Source organism: Dermacentor andersoni, chromosome 5 (assembly GCF_023375885.2).
Source record: "Dermacentor andersoni chromosome 5, qqDerAnde1_hic_scaffold, whole genome shotgun sequence".
Taxonomy (NCBI): Eukaryota; Metazoa; Arthropoda; class Arachnida; order Ixodida; family Ixodidae; genus Dermacentor; species Dermacentor andersoni.
Genome location: NC_092818.1, coordinates 131,407,787 through 131,427,054, shown reverse-complemented (window position 1 = coordinate 131,427,054; position 19,268 = coordinate 131,407,787). Strand labels below are relative to the sequence as shown.

General features: G+C 46.3%; 2 protein-coding genes across 2 annotated transcripts in view; both read left to right on the top strand.

Annotated features, from left to right (window-relative positions):
• Nucleotides 1-1,246: 1,246 nt before the first annotated feature.
• Nucleotides 1,247-9,452, top strand: LOC126532089 (uncharacterized). Its single transcript, XM_050179779.3, has 3 exons — nucleotides 1,247-1,349; nucleotides 4,119-4,281; nucleotides 9,033-9,452. Exons 1-3 carry the CDS (start codon nucleotides 1,338-1,340, stop codon nucleotides 9,302-9,304), a joined length of 447 nt encoding a protein of 148 aa, XP_050035736.2. The 5' UTR covers nucleotides 1,247-1,337; the 3' UTR covers nucleotides 9,305-9,452.
• A 9,533-nt stretch (nucleotides 9,453-18,985) lies between these two features.
• The window catches only part of LOC126531178 (membrane-associated transporter protein-like), a 74,130-nt gene continuing 73,847 nt past the window's right edge, over nucleotides 18,986-19,268 (top strand). Inside the window, exon 1 of the mRNA XM_050178603.3 lies at nucleotides 18,986-19,166. The gene's annotated coding sequence lies outside the window, so the exon portion shown is untranslated. The remainder of the gene's footprint in view (nucleotides 19,167-19,268) is intronic.

Sequence of the window (19,268 nt, the reverse complement as noted above, 5' to 3'; positions counted from 1 at the left end):
AGGGCACGTATGCAGGCAATAACGAGCAAGCAGTTCCCATATCCGCCAAGCAGAGCCGCAGGCACTCTCTCGAAGGGCGTGATTTTAAAGAGAAAAACGGACACACTGGCGCGCACAGGCAGCTATTCGTGGCGCGAACATAGGTAGCTAGGAAAAGCGTAGAAGCCACAATACAGGCCCAGTGTCCATGCGGTAACTTCCTTCCACAGCCGCGTCCGTCGGACACACATAAACACTGTGCTACAATTACATTGTTTTTTTTTTCAGGAATACTACCTCACTTGCATGCTTGCTGGCTCTTGCAGAATAAGATGCATTCATAAACAACATCAACGTTATACTAAACGGCTCCTACCTAACGCATCATTATAGTCACGGCTGTACGGGAGAGCTCTAGTAATCCTTCCGCTCCCCCCCCCCCCCCCAACCACATACACACCCACGTTCTCTACAACGCCAGCTAGCCACACCATTTAACCGCTTCCGTAAGCGGGTATTACATAACTTGATTGTTAGTTACGACGGCATAGGTTAGCTCCCGTAACCACATGGCGTACATCGTAGGTAGGGGCGCTGCCCCTCAAGCAGATCGCACCACTTAATCGCTACGATGAACTGGCATTGCATAAATTGCTTTTTATTTATGCGGTTGTGCGTGGTCGTGGTGTGTGAACCACACCGCGCGCGTCGTATGCTGCAGGATCTCTGCACCTCCAGCTGGTGACGTCGTCTCGTAACGGGAGACTCCTGCTCCATCAAGGTTCGTCGAGAGCACTCGCAGACGCTTCCTGAGAAAAGACGAAGTAGAAAACTGGAGGCGCGCAGCACGACACTAGAGAAAGAAAGAGAGAGAGAAAGAAAGAAAGAGCGGTTCACGGAAGCGACGGTGTGAGGATGATGGCAGGTCCTGTGACGGCGCGCCGTACGGTTGGGGGCGGACGCTGGCGATGGCGATTAACCCATTTCAGCGCCAAAACACGAACGGCGCGCGCTCCGTAGAGTCATCGCCCCCTGCCATCCACCTTGCGTCCGAAAACTTCCCCGGGGCGTCCCCGAAAAACAGAGAGTGGTGCGCCATTGTGTCGACAGGGGCGGACGCCGTCGCGAAAGAAAATATATATATATACATACATACACATACGTATTAGTATATGTGTGTGCAAGTGTGTGCGTGCGTGAGTGGAGAGGTATGACGGTTACGGGCGAGCTGGAAAGACAAGAAAAGAAGCCGTTGTCGCCCCCCCCCCACCCAATCCGAATGCACCGGGGAGAGGCCCCCCTATATAAGTGAGCCCCCGTGACGTGGACCGGCGACTCTGAACAGTCCACGAGACAAGATGCGGTTACTGGTACGTACAGCTACGGCTCCTTTCCATGGCTTCTCTCTTTTTGTTTCTTTGAGGCGAACGAGCGTACTTTATACCCTAGTTCCAGGAGCATCGCGTTACTGGTTACGTGTCAGGCCAGGACAGTTGAGCGATCACCATACCGTGTGGGTGGAGCAGCGCACTGACCAGGACAAAGTGGAGAGACACAAGAATACACAACACTCGCTGCACTCGCAACTTTATTTCAGAACAAACACTTCATATTATTTCTTGATAATAAAAATAGAGGTATTACGGTTGCAACGATTAGAGCACACCGTCTTAGATATGTTGTCTTTGACACCCGAGTGCGCGCGGGTATAGAAATATGAAGTGTTCGTTCTGAAATAAAGGTGTTGCGAGTGCAGCGAGTGCCGTCTATTCTCGTGTCTCTCCGCTTTGTCCAGGTCAGTGCGGTGTTCCACCCACACGGTACGATGACTAGTCCCCAATTCGTCCAACTTTCCACGTTACTGAGACAGATGACAGACAGACTCCTATCCCACTCCAGTATCTCTTATTTACTCTCTCTGTGTCAGGTATACTTGTATCACCAGCAAGACCAACGCATACAAGAAAGACAGTGCCTAGGTCTAAGTTATTTAGATAAATGTGATACTGGAGTGTTTATAAGGTCAACCCCTTAGCTCATGCAAAATATTGACAGGGTATCTTATAATAGACATCAGTAATACATATTTAATCAGTGGATCTAGTGTCGCAGAAAATGTAAACAAAAAAAGATAGAAATGGTTTATTGATTTGAGCACATACGTTCAGCATACTGATATTTTACAAAGTGAAGCTCTCTAAAAGCAATGTTTTGGTGCAGCCATCAAAACAGTCGTGGCAAATTTTGTCAGACATACAGGGGACTTTTCCGGCTGTATTATATACGCTGATGTGATGCAGTGATGAGATTAGTATCACTGGCTATGCTTTAAAGATTTTGAGGAAGGAAATTCCATAACTTTCTAGCACTGAAAACGAGTGAAAATGCACCATAATGCACCGTTGCGGTTGAAGTTGGGTAGATGATGACCTTATCATATGAGAAAAGTTACGATACTCGAGCTCAATTTCCGGCACTGTACAACATGTTTTAGTATCTTAAAGACAACTCAGCGTGCACTTAGCTCGATACTTTGATTGGTAGTATTGATAGGAGAGTTTACGTGGAATACGGAGGAATCATGCCGGAGTATGGACAGCCTAATACAATGAGCAGTGCTCTGCTAAACTTGACTACAAACCTACAGGGTAGCTAGTGTGACTATATACGAAAGATTAATAAAGCCTCTGAAGTAGCCTCTGTAGGATGCCCAACCAGGCGTGACCATGTTTAAGCTCCCTGCTCCTCCTTTATATCTCTCTGATAAATTTTTAGGGGAAGATGTGCTGCGGTAAGTGAAACATGCGTACACTGCTGCAAGTGTCTGAACATAGCTGCTGCACGTGAAGACGTCATGTAAGCTGACGATTAACCATGAATCCAAGCAATTCAACATGTTGCATACATTGAAGCGGGGCATCATTGATTATGTATCGCTGGTTTAGTGAGAAGCGTCCACTTACTCCGCTCATTATCTGCTGGCTAAGAGTTATAGTTGTTTCAGATTTCAATGAACTAAAGTTACTAAACTAAAGAAGTCGACCTATAATTATAGCTTTGGCACTCCTTCCTCATCTTCAGGAACATCCCAGTGCACTTGTTCAATCTCGATATTTCTTCCTTCCTCTGGCAGCGGTAGAAATGCAATGTTCGAGAACTTGCGAAGCAAGACACTTGCTTTACTGCCTAGCCACCACACAGCTTGATCGCGCCAACAACCCCGAGCTCGGTCGCCTTCATTAGAAAATGTCGTGTATACCACTGGGAAAGACGAACGCAAACGTTTACTTCGAAGGCGTCTCTGACACATGTAGCGGACCTCAGACGCAATTCGCCTAGCTCCGGCACAATGCATTACCACTTCAAAAGCGAAAAATGGCGTGGGGTACGCAAGCCTGCCAACTAAAGATTCAATAGTCCGCGAAAGCCCCCCACCATCGAAACAAGTCCAGCAGTGTGGTGCTGCCCCTACTGCAACAGGCATCAGTGTGGGAGTATACATTATACAGTATTTCATTCTTATGACGGGTGGTACTCGGCTTTGAACGTAACATTCTTTTTATACAAACGTAAACAACATCTCATTTATTCGAAGATCTTTAAGCGCGCGACATTTCATGGCGTGCAGCAAGGCCTCGCCTTTGCTATGGGATGTATCAGTCTCAGACTTGTTCCTAATTTTTCCGTGATTTGAACTGTCGTCAAATACATTTGTACAAATTAGACCAAGGCAAGGAGTTCTCAGGAAGATAGATTCTTAAAGTGTGATCAACAGTGAGCAAACAAGGGAAGCCTCGTGACCTGAATGCAGCGCCAGGCACCAAAGTGCGGGAAGCTATAGACGTGTAGTTAACGAAAACGTTATCGAACACAGCTGCTGACCACCAACTGAATTTTGTTAATCAAAGAACGCATATAAGCGTAACTCTTTCATCACAGAAGGTGAGAGGGTTATTGACTATGCTGCTTGGAAATAGCGAAATATAAAGCATGACAAATAACATAACAAGAACGTTCGTAGTCACAAGCACGAAGATTAGACAAATTAATGTATAATTACTATGGCGTGGCTGAGCGCTGGAGTTCCGCCTAGAAATATTTTGTAGAAACCTCAATGAAGGTTGTTGATATCGCTGCAGCTCGCGAGTGTTGTTGTGATGGCGGCCGTGTGCGCCGTCCACTGCGGTGGAGGTGGCTGGTCCGGCGGCGGCGGTGGCGGCGGCTGGTCCGGCGGTGGAGGAGGCGGTGGCTGGAAAGGAGGCGGTGGAGGAGGAGGCTATAAAGGAGGCGGCGGCGGAGGAGGTGAGTGCATAGATCTTTTTTTTTTTTTCAACCATGACCACCAACGCCGATTGTGCTGCCAGGCAAAGCTTCGGCGCCGGTATTGCAGAAACCGAAAGAAAATCGGAAACTAGAATTCCCTCTCAAATTAAACTTTCACGCGATTATTAGCTACACCTGCTGGGCACATAACGCACACACACACACACACACACACACACATATTATATATATATATATATATATATATATAGAGAGAGAGAGAGAAGAAAGGTCCCGATTTTTATTAGTCATATAATATGTTGAATGCGAGTGAACGTGAGTGAGTGCACTCATGAGTGAGTGTGCTACCCTCTGCCGCTCACAATTCGTGTATATTCAGACCGAAGCTTCCAGTTAGCACTTATTACATCTGGAGTGCGAGAAGGCAGCGTTTTGGACCGAGTTTTCTTTTTAATATACATACACGATTTGTCTTCCCGATTGCCTGGTAACATCTGTCTATTCGCTGACGATTGTTTTTCGTACCGCGAAATTATTTGCAATGATGATCACCATATACAAAATTCTACCTTTTCTTGGTGTCAGGAGTGGCAGATGACTCTAAATACCTAAAGCTAAGTAATGCTAACAGTAAGTAGAAAGAAACAGATATCTGATTTTACCTACATTATTACTGACACACCTCTCACTTGTGTATTTCAGGGTAAATATTTAGGTGTCACTTTAACACGCGCTCTCCGGTGGGAAACCCATGTTGACAACATAACCTCAAGTGTAAATCAATGTATATGTTGAGCACCAAAGTGACTCATCTTTCTGAGAAAATGCTTTTGTCTTGCACGAGCAGACACAAATCTGCTGGCCTACAATACGCTTGCTAGACTAGTGCTGGGGTACGCGTGTACCGCTTGATTTACGTACACAAAAGAACTCATAAGGGGGGGTGCAGAGGAAAGCAATAAAGTTCATTTATAATAAATACAAGTTAACGGATTCCTCGACTGCATTATTAAAGAGAGCCGGTTTATTAACACTGCAAAGTAAGGCAAAACTAGCACGACTAAAAGTTTTCGTTTCAATTTATTCATGGTGACAAAACGATTGACACATCCGTACGAAATTCTTTCAATCGTTCTAGGTCAACAGGCCACGAGCACTCTAGAACGCCTAATGAATACGCTTTAACTCAAATTCTTTTAAATATTCATACTTCCTTAAAACAATCAGGGAATGGAATGAACTTAGTCGTTCCATTGCTAACGTTTTATATTTAGATAACTTGGTGACTTCGAGTGGCCGCCAACTTCAAAAGCGTTCGCTTGGAGCTTGCCCCTCATTGATCATCGAGGAGGGAACGTCATGTAGACGAGACGACGCAAAGCAAACTGGTTTAATACATCGCTACGGGCGAGCGAACATCGAGCGACAGAACACCGCAGTGTATGTCAGCCATAGTTCAGCAGTGTGGGGAGAATACTCACTCACACTCACTCACCTTAATTTTTCCGGGCCCCGAACTCCCTCACGTTCATGCTCACCTCCACTCACACTCACAAGCGCCCACTCACGCTAGCACTTACCTCCACTCACACTCACTCGCACTCCCCTCCGCTCACACTCACTGGCACTCACTCACACTCGCACTCACCTCCACTCACACTCACTGGCACTCACTCGCACTAGCACTCACGCCTTTGTAATGAGTGCGAGTGAGCGAGTGCACTCATGAGCGAGTGCGCCGACCTATGCAAACAAGTAACGAAGAGTCAAATACGCTCCTAAAACAGTTGCACTTGCACCCTTTGGAATGTATATTTGTCCCACAACAATATTCGTCATCTGCCTAGCTTGCGTTTTATTTCTTCAAGACGCTGCGCTCGTTACTTTCCTGTCGAGAATGCTAAGTCACGTTGATGACGCGCATGCCTTTCATGACTTAATTACCGGGCTTGCACCGTTAAAGAAAGGAAATGCGGGAAAGACAGATAACCATTATTGTTGTGGAACAAGATATGCCCCAAAGGGTGAAAACGTTTAACGAGTGTATGGCTTCATGACGATCATGTCGCTGCCGACACCTGATGTAAGCATCTAAGCCCAGCCGTTAGCTGCAGTAACAGCACCGCACGCGTTCGTTGTATAGGCTATCGCAAGATATCGCCAGTCATGCACCTGGTTCCTTCGACGTCTCTGGGTATTCTCTTATACACCTATTAAATAGACTAAGTTAATTCCTAAGCACTATTTGCAACCTTCCCACAGGATATGCGACATATAAGTATGTATCGAAATAACCTACAATAGTCTACCGCTGTCCAAGTATTCATAATATTTATCAATGACTGATGTGCGTTGAACAGATATGATAAAATTACTCTAAATATTTTGTAAAAAACACAATGAGTTCAATTTATCCTACGTTAGTAGCAGTCACCTTTCCACACAAGATGAACCGTTATGGCTGGTAATGCAATGCCCTCTGACGTGAGGAAAGTCGTGTATGCTTATGCACACGTTTCTAGATTGTGAAATGAGGTAAAAAGAGGTCGGTACACAGACACAGACGCCATGTGGCGTTGCTTTGTGCGTTCTACAGGAAAACATTGATTCACAGTGGAGGAAAAGGACTAGCAAGCTTACCAGCAAGTATGCAGCCTGTAGGGTGGGCAACACAGCAAGAAAGAACATCAAGCGGAAAGTCAGAGAGGCCGAAATAATCTCATGGGTGGCAGCAATGGAAAAGAAACCTGCCATGAGTAACTACTTGAGAGGAAAAAACGAAATCAGGAAAGAAACAATTTATGATAACTCAAAGGGAAGCTCATTACTTTTCGAAGCTAGATCGGTATGCCTTAGAACATGCACCTATAAAGCGAGATATAAGAAGGAAGAAGAAGCATGTGCTTGCAGCGGTAAAGCTAGGGAAACTATGGAGCATGTTTTATTAGAATGTGAAGACGTCTACCCAGCGGTCGATTAAGGCACCACTGGCCTCCTTGAAGTCCTTGGGTTCAGCGAGAGCAGGGGAAAAGTAAACATGTCCGCAATAGAGATTAGTAAGAGGCGATTGGAGGATTGGTGGAATAAAAGAAGGCAAACGACAAAAAACGGAGACGTACAAAAGCACAGTTCTCAATGGGGACCAGAAAATTTGGTTGTGGAGCTCATAGTGTTTTTTTATTGTTTTTTTTTATTGTTTAACCTAGGTAGGACATTAAGCAGTATAATAGCACGAGCTTGCTGGCGCAACCCACCGCCCCGTTCCAAAGGGGACGTTTATAACATCCATCCATCCATCCATCCATCCATCCATCCATCCATCCATCTAACCATCATAGCTGTGCTGGCTGGCTTGTTTTACATTTCCCTCGTTTCATCAGCTCATATTTCAGTCCTTGTGAAACACTCTCGACAACTGATTAAAACAGCGTGCTCGAAAAATAGCTGATGCGTGCGGCGCTTACCAAAAGGTTCAGAGCTGCTGTTAGCGTCGCGGGAACTTTCGTCTGCTGGACCGCATATGTGATGACCTTGACAACGTTACATAGCTTCAGAACTGTATTAATTGACCTGTACAGTTAACTTCGAAATATCAACAATAGTACAGGAGTGCCGCCACAGAATCAAAAGGCCTGCATCGTCTCTCACGCCCCGGCCACCTGACTATCATCGCAATCAGGTCACTGTTTCAAATGGAACAATTCTGCTGCCATTCTACTACTGCAACGAATGAAGTGCCAAGGAAAGAGAAACAGAGTAAAGAGCGGCAGGAAATTATAAGAGGAAATAGATACCGAAGTTTGCAGTTATATTAAGTGCGCTCGTCTTACACAGGGAAGAGGTATAGATGTAGACTTCTAGGAGCAAATTCTGCACACTGAAGCTAGCTTAGATAGGTCCATGATACTCTTAGCACTACTTTTACGGCTACTACTACTACCAATAATAATAATAATAATAATAATGATAATAATAATAATAATAATAATACCACAGCATCTACCACTGGTACTACCATTATTCCAACTATTACTACTGCTACTCCTACTATAACATAACCAAAACAATCGCTAGTACAAATATCCGCATTAATAAGACTACTGACACTACCACGGCTACTATCAAAACCACTCTGCTACTACATCGTCGCTACCATTATTCCCACTACTACTGCAACTCACTACTCATACTAGTACAACTACTGATACTGTTAGTGTAATTACTACGGTCAACGCACTCGCTAGTAACACTATCCCCACATCTGCTACTCGTACTACTGCTACTAAATGCTGCCACTAATACCTGCTACCAGAAGCACCAGAAATGCTACTACCATAGTCCCCACTACTGCTACTACTGGTACTAATACGGCTGATGAAATTTAAGAGTTTGATGGAAATCCCTCTGGTGGGCAGCAGACACTGCAAGCAGTTGAAAATTGGACGCCGGCCATATAAAATTACACATAAGAAGTACTACTGCTGATATGAAGCGTCGAATGAACAGAGTTCGGCGCTGAATACTTAGCGACATCTGCTCACTTATTCATTGTGATATTGCAGCGCGCACACATAAAACGAGGACATAACAGCAAAGGTAACACAGAGGCCCTGAGTCGCAACTCAGTTTATTTGGAACAACTCAGTTTTGGAAAGGAAGGGAAGTGCATTGTGTCCTCGTTTGTTGCGTGCGTGCTGGCATTATTATAATGAATAGCTACCAACGTGCCTAGCTTTCAGCGCTCGTAACTATTCGCCTCGCTACTCCAGGCGCCGCCGCTGGAGGCGGCGGCGGAGGTGGCGGCGGCCAGACGTACAAGACGGGCTCTACGTACCTGGTGAAGTCCCTGCACCCGGTGAGCTCCGGTGGAGGAGGAGGAGGAGGTGGAGGCAAAGGCGGTGGAGGAGGAGGCGGTCACGGTGGAGGAGGCGGCCACGGTGGAGGAGGCGGTGGAGGACACGGTGGAGGAGGCGGTGGTTGGCAGGGAGGCGGAGGCGGCGGTTGGCAGGGAGGCGGAGGTGGCGGTGGTTGGGACCGCTAACGGGACGCGTCCCGCCGGACCAAGGATTACTCGCACGATCAAACGACCCGAAATCGACGACCACACCATTTCACTCGACGGCCAACCCCGGCCTCGAACCATTGTGCAATAAAGAATCGGACAGTTCGTTACCATCAAAATCACGAAACATGGAGATCTGAGTCATTTCCTCGCCGACTTTTGAATTCGAAAGGACGCGTGTTGTCTGTAAATAACGGTAGTGTCAGGGCTGCCGCACAGCTAACGAGCCGGATGCTTCTCATCAAAATGCAAAAACTACGAAGATGAAGATTGGAGAGAAGGACAGGAAAAGGCAACTACAGTTTTCTCCCGGGTGGGTCAGTCCGCGGGTGCGGTCTACGTGGAGCCGAGGCCAAAGAGGTGTGTTTTCTCCCCCAAGGGGCCATAATGGTCCAAACACCGCCAGTGGCTCAAGCCCCAGGATCCCCTGTTCCCCGGACACGGCTAAGCCGTGCGCGGGAGGTTCCGGCTCCCGTGTGCTCGGGTCCACGGTGTCGCAAAACGCCAAACGCCCGCTGAAGCAGACGCCCCTGCGGGGCAGGCATCACTTTGCTGCTCTACTTCACTTTCTTAGTTGGAACATGTGTACTAAAGTGAATAATTAAGAAGTTAGCTGGTGACACGCCGGGTGTACTACCCTGTGAAATTTTCAAATATATATTTTCTAGATATCTCCTTAGACTTCCACATAAATTGTTCCTCTATGTCCTATATGCTTTTTCTGTACAGTCATTCTTATAGTATGCTTTTTTGTTTTAGTATAGTTTGAACAGCATGGGGAGGGGGGGGGTCTTCTAGCATATTTTTGGCCTGCTTGCATATATTAAAAATGGGAGGGGGGGCTGCATCACGGCAATTGCATTTTCCTTATCGTGTTTAATCTAGACAGAAGAATTTGCTGCCAGAAGTTCAGGTCTACATAAATTAATTGAGCTACGCCTGTAAAGCGGCGCGTTTTCAGGGCGGCATTGATTGCTGCGGCTCATATAGATGAATCCTAAATCTGCAGTTTTGCAGTTTCGTACTTATGGTGCGGCATTGGTTTAGTGCGGCTTCTATATCTTAGGGTGCCGATAAGGTTATCGAAGTTATGAATTGAACATGACCGCGAAAAAGACACCGCAAGGGAGAAGACGGACAGTGTCTTGATCTTCTTTGTGGTGCCTCTTCCACCTGCAACGCGTTCAGTTTTGAACATCACCAACTAGCACAACGCCACGTCATCTTGAAATAGATTATCAAAGTATATTTGTAAACAAATAATTGTTGCAATAAGCTTCGGCTGCATAGATATTTTTTTTTTCGGTCGGGCGGGTGATGGCTTTGGCTTAAAGACTGTGCGCCCTCATCTAACTCTGTTGCATTATGTCGCAAGATTTATTAGCGAAAACCGGTCCCTGTGGTTCGGTTGCTATGGCGACCCGCTCCTGGGCGCGAGACGACGGGTTCGACGTCTGCCCGCTCTGGCCGCATCTTGATGAAAGCAGGATGCAAAACCACTCGTGCACAGGCTTGGGGTGCGTGATAAAGAACCCCAGGTGGTTTGAAATACTCCTAAACCTCAAACTACGGCCTCCCTCTTAGCTCTTACTTCGTTTCGAGACGCTAAACTCCAACGATCAATTACTAAAGCAAGCAACATGAAGCGTCAATGCTGACGTGCCTAGTTTAGGTAAGTCTAAATTCCATTTTGTTCTGGCATTTGAATTAAGCCGAAATTGGCGGTAAAGTATTTCAAGCAATCACGTCAGTGCAACCACAGAAATGCAATGTTAGAACGAATGAAGGCTTTCAACGTGCAGTAACCAGTGTGCCTGTCTTGGCTGCGCGCGTATTAAGCCAAGGCGCACGAAAGCGCGCTGCTTCAGCCACTTTCATCATGGGCAGTACTTGGCAGCATGAAATCAACTGTTATACAATAGTTGGGCGTAGAAGTTACGATTGTTGCTTATACATCGTTAAGCTCCAGAAAATCAACAACCGTGGGAATGCACATGCCATGCTGACAATTACGTGTCACACATGAAACAGTTTATCAATGAAAACCTACTAATACATGGACAAAATAATACATGGACGTCCTGTAAAGAGACTGGCTACTTTATGTCTAAAACTCCCAGGATGAACACTCTCTGGCACAGAGCAAAAGTAATTCATAGCAAAATGATTATTTACCTAATCACTCCATTATTTAGGTAACATGAGTTATACAAACAAACAGCACACTTAGTTTTAATTTCTTAATCAAATAATTAGACTATTCATTTATTGATAATTACTTATCGTAATGATTTGTTTAAATTACATTACTTCTTTCAAACTTAGATGATTAAAAGTAATTCAATAATTCGTACTGCACTCGTATATTTACACTGCGCGCGACAACCGCTGTGTATAATTCAAGCTGAAACACCTCAGAGAAAAGCAAGCCTTTATTTTGAAAGCGAATGCGTCGTCTCAATTACATAATCTAGAAAAAAATCACAAACAACACAAAGTTCTATGCACAGGCTAGCGACGCACAACCTGCACTACTGGCAACAAACAGCAGGAATGAGCGACAGGAAACCCTGTGCAACGAATGTTGTAGGCGGCGCTGCTGTCGCACAGGCTGGCATCCAAGTGCTGGACCGCAATTTCACGTGCCAGAAGTAACTGTATTGTCCCTCGGTAGCCTTGTGTGAAAAAGAGCTGGCCTTCCTTGATTCAAATGCCAGGATGCACGATGGAAGTATGAGCAGGTTATGTGTGCATGTGTGACCTTCCTTCTTTTTATGTGTTCACTTTAAAACTTGCTGCGCACTAGAGAAATAAACATTTTCCTTTTAAGTCAGCACTGTGTCTGCGTACTTTGTGCGCCTCTTTTGTCTCCGTTGGTTCCCCCCCCCCCCCCCCCCGCGCTGTAGCCTTCCACTACTTTCCACTTTCCGCCTCACGGCATTGCATGGCGCGTGCCGCCCCTGGACACACTACCCCCTTCTATTACACTGTAGCTCAAGGTTCGCATCACATAAGCGGAGGAGGCGAAGTTAGCAGATACAGCAAAAGGGTGCCCGAATATTGACGGCGAGGACTTACGAAGTCGCCATCTGTCGGAAGCGCCTCGCTTGCGTAGTATGAGGGATAACGCGGCGCACTCCTCTTATGCTTGGCTGTCGGCGCTCAATAAAAACACTACGCGGGGGCCCTCCTGGACATTTCTGTAGGTATTCTTAAAATGACACAAGTTCTAACTGTCAAAATAATAATCTTGGGCAAACAGAGAGCGCAGGATGGTTTACAGACGCAATCTCTTTACCGAATACGTACAGTTAGCGCCCACTGCGCGCGGTCGCCGCGATGGAGTCCCCCGAACTAGTTTCTTGCGGGAAAGGCATGCAGTCGCTGAGAGCAAGGTATGTGAGATATGTCCTTGTAGTGGGCTGCCTGCGTAACGAAATGGAGCACAACAGAATTAAGCCTCAATGCAGCGACCGACCGCGCGTATGCATGCATGTCCGCGCACAATGTTTCGCTTTCGCTGCAAGCCCGCTTTCGCACCGTGCCGTGAACTTTAGGCGCAGCATATGAGCATTTGACCGTACGCGAGCAACAATTCTTGTGTGGGCGATATCAGAGCTGTTCAAAAATAATTTCGTTATAACTATGGTCTTCGACGCCTACGGCGACCTTTGATATGCCGTCAAGGCGATTCAATCTTCCTTTTTTTTTTTTGCGAGTTGTGATACGCTTGGCTCTGCCGGCTTGTGCGCGCAGGCAGAAAAGATGGCGGCCACCCCCGAGCTAAAATAGCTAAAGCATAAAGCAAAAGCGTATCGCCGGGTATACCCCAACTGCGTTTAATCATGAGAAGCGTCAAAACGTACTGTGATAAAAAAATATCGTAATAAAAACAGTAAAACCGGAATGGAGGTTGTTTGCCCACGACGTGTCATCGGTCGTGTATAGACCTCACATCGGCCAAGAACCTTTCCAGTGTCGCCACAGAGCCACTGGCCGTATAATATAGCGGTCATAAAGCGATAGTCACGTTGGTACCAAAAAATAAATTCAAAGAAGCAAACAAAAGAAGGTTAAAATCAGAAAAGTATTGAGTATGCAATTTAATGTAACAGCAAAAAAAAACATGAGAAAACGATATTTATTGTTAAAATATATGGGGTTTTACGTGCCAAAACCACTTACTGATTATGAGGCACACCGTAGTGGAGGACTCCGGAAATTTCGACCACCTGGGGTTCTTTAAGGTGCACATAAATCTAAGTACACGGGTGTTTTTGCATTTCGCCCCCATCGAAATGCGGCCGCCGTGGCCGGAATTCGATCCCGCGACCTCGTGCTCAGCAGCCCAACACCATAGCCACTCAGCAACCACGGCGAGTGATATTCATTGTGGTATGTGTCTTTTATTTTCAAAATCAGCACATTTATTATCAACATGTTTATCACCATAAATACAGCTCCTCTGGTCATCCACCTTCCCAGAGTAGAATGGCTTCACTTTATTTTTCTGCTAAATTCTTGGAAGTTTCAATATCATTATTTCTCAAGTTGCATCGCACTATGTTTATCGGTCTTCTCAGCGAGCAATTTCCCGCTGTTTTCTTTTTCTTCTTACTCAAGTATATTCATTGTTCGGTGCTAACACAAACATGAGAATGTTCCATGCCTTGTTTTTGAATGTGCTTCTTACCATTCCCTTTCCATTCCAGCATACTTACCAGTATCTATCATCATCAACAAGTTCACAGACTAAAGCTTCATGACATCAGCCGGGCAGCGCGAGCAGGCGAACGTCTCGTGCGCGCTTTTTTTCCCTCACTGAACTTCGCAGCCCCGAATCCGTATCAGAAATCTTCCTCGCGGAAGTGCTTGCTGCACACCCGAATTGTGGCTGATGGCTGCTTGCCGGTTCTAAGTTTCACGATCCAAGCTTCGCGCAGCGTCTTATCTTGTGGGTACCTGTGAAGGCTGAAACCGGGCTCTATTGCGTACGTCCGACACTGCGGCAACGAACAGCAGCCTACCATGTTGGAAGCCTTCAAAGGCAGCCACTACATATTATAGTGCTTTCAAGTGTAGTCAAGCAGACACCCGAAGAGGGAAAATCCCCCAACTTAATCAGAACCACAGCACAGGTGGGACTTTAAACTTTCGTTTTCAGCTTCTTTCGGCGCTTCCGACGTGGCCGCTGTTACACTGTACTATAAAACACTGTGCCACTGTATGCACGTGATCCCTCATACCACGTCACACCGATGGTAGCGCCGGATTTTCCATTGGTGGAGCTCGCCCTCAATTGAAAGATTAAGAGCTTCCTCGGCTCCTGCTTTTAATGGGCTTCTGATATGTCGAAGTAAACGCATCGTGGTCACCTTTGAAAGTGGTATCGTCCTTTGATCCATGACGTCGTCAAACGATCTGCTCAACATCTCACCCGAGAGAGTCCTTACGTAGCCTACTTGTTTCACACCATGACCAGCTGGTGACCCGGAAAGAACAGCTTTCAGTACAGTCAAATGTGTTTTTATAGGTACGGACACGTGCTCAAAGTGCTACGGACAATTTTTTGCAGTGCTTCGTCTTCATTGTTGATGTGCCGCCTTTTGTTTTTGTGTTTCCCCTTTTGCACCTGGTAGTGTTTGCGCGAGCAAAGTTATATATATATTAGTCAAGCGGAGTAGCCAGAGGCGTACTCATTCCAGCCTTTTCAATGAGACCTCATTGAACACGGTTTAACACGGCTATACTCGCGTAATTCGATCACAATTTCCGGATGCCTACACGCGCATCTTAAATTTACCTTAGGTTTTGCATTTGCAATCATTCAACAACAGATACTCCAACACCCAGCGAAGAAACGGCGTCTCCTCGTGAGGTTTCGCTTTGGGCAGCGCAAAAAAGAAACCGCTTACGGGACCGGTGCAGAAGCGTAGGACCCGTAAACCAGGTACAAAGTGTCCCAGGTACAAAGGCTAGAGACACGTCTCCTACTTCAGTGCGACTGCGGTGAGTGCCAGCTTGCGCTCTCACGGACGGTGGTGCATCCGCTTTTCGTGACTCCCGCACCGCTCGACCCTCCATGCCCGTTCATGCGCGGCATCGCGCGCGTTAATGAGGACGCGTGACTGGGCCGAAAAAGTAGCAGGCCCCGGATCTACCCACTCCCACTTCCGTCACTGCATTCTCTTACCAAGTACTTCACAACAAGCCAAAGCGTTAGAAATACGGATATACCGAGTGTTTCGACGACGACTGTCTCCAGTTAATAATATAGTACAATGTTTTAAACGATAAAACATCCCTACGGCGAGAAATGGGACACCTGATGTAATAAACTGTCTGATACTTGGCGGTATGTTTCTTAATTAGAAAGTTTCGCTAACCTTATTGTAATTAACTAGCTCTAATGTAATTGTAGAATTACGAAATTGAAGCCGGTCTAGCACTGCCGGAAGACTGCAGTACTATCCTATAGACACTATCGGATTCGGCAATAACTTCTGGAGTGGCAGCCCTTGCAGCCGCCTTCGAGACGAGGGAAGCCGCGGGGGCCATATTGCTAGGGGCAGATGAGGTCGCGTCCCGAGCAGGTGGCCGCCGAGTACGTGCGGCATTCGGTTGCATTTGTGGTTTCGCGTTTAAAGATTTAGAAGAAACCTCTTTAACGTGTGTCAACTCACAAGTGTGTGTTGTTGGTGCCGAAAAAAAAAACAATACTACATGCATTTCTTGCCGCAGGCTTCGAGAAGTCGGAACACATGACCAATCGCGCTTCTTCGCTGTGTTCGGACCTCTCTCGAGAAATGTGACTGCATAATATTCGTCACTGCTTGCCAGCTAGTTAGACACTGATAGAGTGGTTCGAGTCGGTTGAAGAACATGTTGGGTTAGGTTAAAATCATTACAGAGGCTCACAAAATAAACGCACTCAGAAGAATTATGCTTAAGAGTAGAAGCCTTATCGCTCCACATAATGGCAAGGTAATGGAAATCGCCCAGGAGGAACAATGACAGGCTGGGGAATCGAATGATTACGCCGTTAAGTGCGTCGTGTAATTCATTACAAAACGACATAGAGGCAGTCGGAGGCGAACAGCATGAGCAGAACAGAAATTCTCGATAGCCAGCTTGAACACGTACGCAAACTAATTCCAGAGGGGACGCAATAGCAACAGGTGAAGAAACAAGGGAGTCAATGACAGCAACCAATACGTCCCCTCCGGAGTGAATGCCACGGTCATACCTATAAATAGTGAAGGCTTTCTCGCAGTCGAAGATTTCGCTATCTTTTATTTTAGCCGAAAGCCACGTTTCAGTGAGAATGATGATGTCTGCTGAACAGGAATCGGAGATGGACGATAAATCGGTTCACTTGTTAAGGATGCTTCTGATATTCGACAATAGAATTGATAGGTTGTCAGTATTACAATGCGATATTTGCTAGGATGAGCTGTTGGTGGGCAGGTGTACTGATGTGTTAGCTGGAACATGTGATGTAAGAGAAGGCCCGGATTCACAGATCCTGTTTGTAGTTGCGCAGTACACATAGGTTTTTCCGTCCAAAACGAGCCTGTTATGGTGAATTGCGTAAGAATAGCCGCTTGCTTTGCCAAATTCAATTAAGTGTTTCTGCGATTATCGCGTCGCCCTGCAGATATCTTCCCCTAATGATACACCGGTACCTTTAAACTTTGCTCTTTGGGAAAGAATGCTGCCTTTTAATTTTGAAGATACAAATTTCACGATGATTGGCCGCAATTTGTTTGCGACGAAATTGTCCAACCTATGTACCCGAGAAATCTGTCCCTCCTGGATATTCAAGTTCAGCTGGCGGGAAAGAAAATTGCGCACCTGCATTTTCGACTGTGCCCAACTTTCCGAAGTAGTGTCGGCAATTCCATGAAATATTAGATTTTCGCTCCTCTAGCTGTCCTCAAGATCATCAAGGCGGAACTGATATGCGGCCTGTTCTTTGCCAACTGCTTAAGCAACAATGCGTGGCATGTCAGTGCTTGACTGCCCGCCTGCAATTATTTCAGTAGACGCTTCAACTGCGACTACTCGAACTGCTAGATCGGCCACCTTCGATGTAAGCGCTTCTTGGTTATATCTAAGTTGATCAAGATCATCCTATATTTCTTTATAACGCGAATGAAACTTCGAGGAAAGAGAAGCAATGTCAGAAAGCACGTCATCATTAGGCTTACACCTTGGATCCAACTTAGGGGGCCCATGATTGGACTCCACGTCGCCACACATTAATAAGCTTTTCGCGACAAACACACATTCGGACAAAGATGCTCGCAAAGCTTGTCGACACGTGAGGAGCAGCAAACAAATATTGCTCGTTCGCTTAGAGTACAAGGACGTAGTACTGCCAACCTGCATGATTCGGTTGTGCGGCAGAGGAAAGGAAGAACGATAGTGGCCCACTGATCTTGATCCAGAAGTCCATGTGCGTTGATTTCAAAGACAGATACCAGGCGCAGCAGAGAGGGTGTACACGCGGCTTCAATTCACTTTATTGACCAGATAGTTCTGGCTGGACGATTACTGCACTTGCGACGTTTCCCTTCTTTCTTCTGCTTTATTTCTCGGATAAATTGAGCACTCGTCCTATTTCTGCACGCGTCTCTCTGGTTTCCCTATTGCAAACATATGCATGGCGCGATACGTGCAAACCAAACAATGAAAGCACTTTTCCGACCGTGTACAATCAATAAGCACGACGAACGCACTCGACACTGTGCTACGGCGGCTACACCGGTTCGGGCTTTTTACCTCTAGCAAGATGGCGGCGACCAGATTCACTTTTGGAGAGCCACCTCCACTCCAGAAGTCTAAATGTATAACCTTCTTGTCAGCCATATTGTGGAATTTGCCATTTTGTCAGCTTTTGATTGGCTCACGGAGCTACTACGGCCTTTCTCATTGAATCAGAACGCCCACATGGCTGAAATTGATAATGCTCAGAATAGCAGTCCAGTGGGAAGGTTGTTGTTGTTGTTGTTGTTGTTGTTGTTGTCGTCGATGTTGTTCTTAAGTGGTAACATGGTTTAAGGATACAGAGTATGCAATTGAGCAGGTTACTTGTTGTTGATCGTTGACCTTGCACTTCCTCAATTTTTCGCTGTCGCCGTAATTAAGTTCAAACAGCAATAACTCCGTATATTTCTGTATTGTCCTCAGCCTCTCCTTCTTTTATTCTTCTTTCTCCCCCTCTCCCCTTTCCCCCGTGCAGGATAGTCAACTGGCCAGAGTCCTGGTTAACCTCCCTGCCTTTTATTTGTCCTTTCTCCCTCTCAGCCATTATCAACATGAGCGCGTAATAAACAAGAAGATTTAAGCTCGCTTTACTTCTGTGTCCGAGTCCAGGACACTCTGCCGAAGTAACCGATCGAAGCTACTTCCCCAAAAAATATACTTAAAGAAAGAAACCGTCGATTTGGCGGACGTCTGAAGTGTAAGACGTAAACACGTTACCTCGAGAGATTAGTATGTGGAAAAGCAAAACATCGACTGCCACAATCAAGTCGTCCCGAAATGTCAATGCCAGATAAGAAAAAAAGAAAGAAAGTTATCTACAGCACTCCGTCGGCTCCTGGTTGATCTGCCGCCTAGCATACTCTCGGTACTCGTCTTCAAGACGGGCGATCGCCTTGTATGCACGCGTCGGCAGCTGATAAAGGCGAGCCGCTCCTTGCAGAAGCCGAGAAGCTTTACTTTTCGCCTACGGTGTGGCACAACTTCGCTGGCACGGAACGTGTACGGTGCGGATGTCCGTGGGGGCTGACTAGTGCCTACTGTTTTCTTCCGATCAACTGACCCATACATTCAGGTCAGACGCGTTTTCGTATATCTGCGGCCAGAATCAAACTTGTGAATGCTAGATATCACAGCTGCAGATAAAGATCGAGCTATAGAAATTGCGCTGAGGTAT

Excerpts from the sequence above, each read along its gene's own strand:
- LOC126532089 (XM_050179779.3), top strand. Across the intron at positions 4,282-9,032 it reads AGGAGGCGGCGGCGGAGGAG|GCGCCGCCGCTGGAGGCGGC; the intron begins GTGAGTGCATAG and ends TCGCTACTCCAG.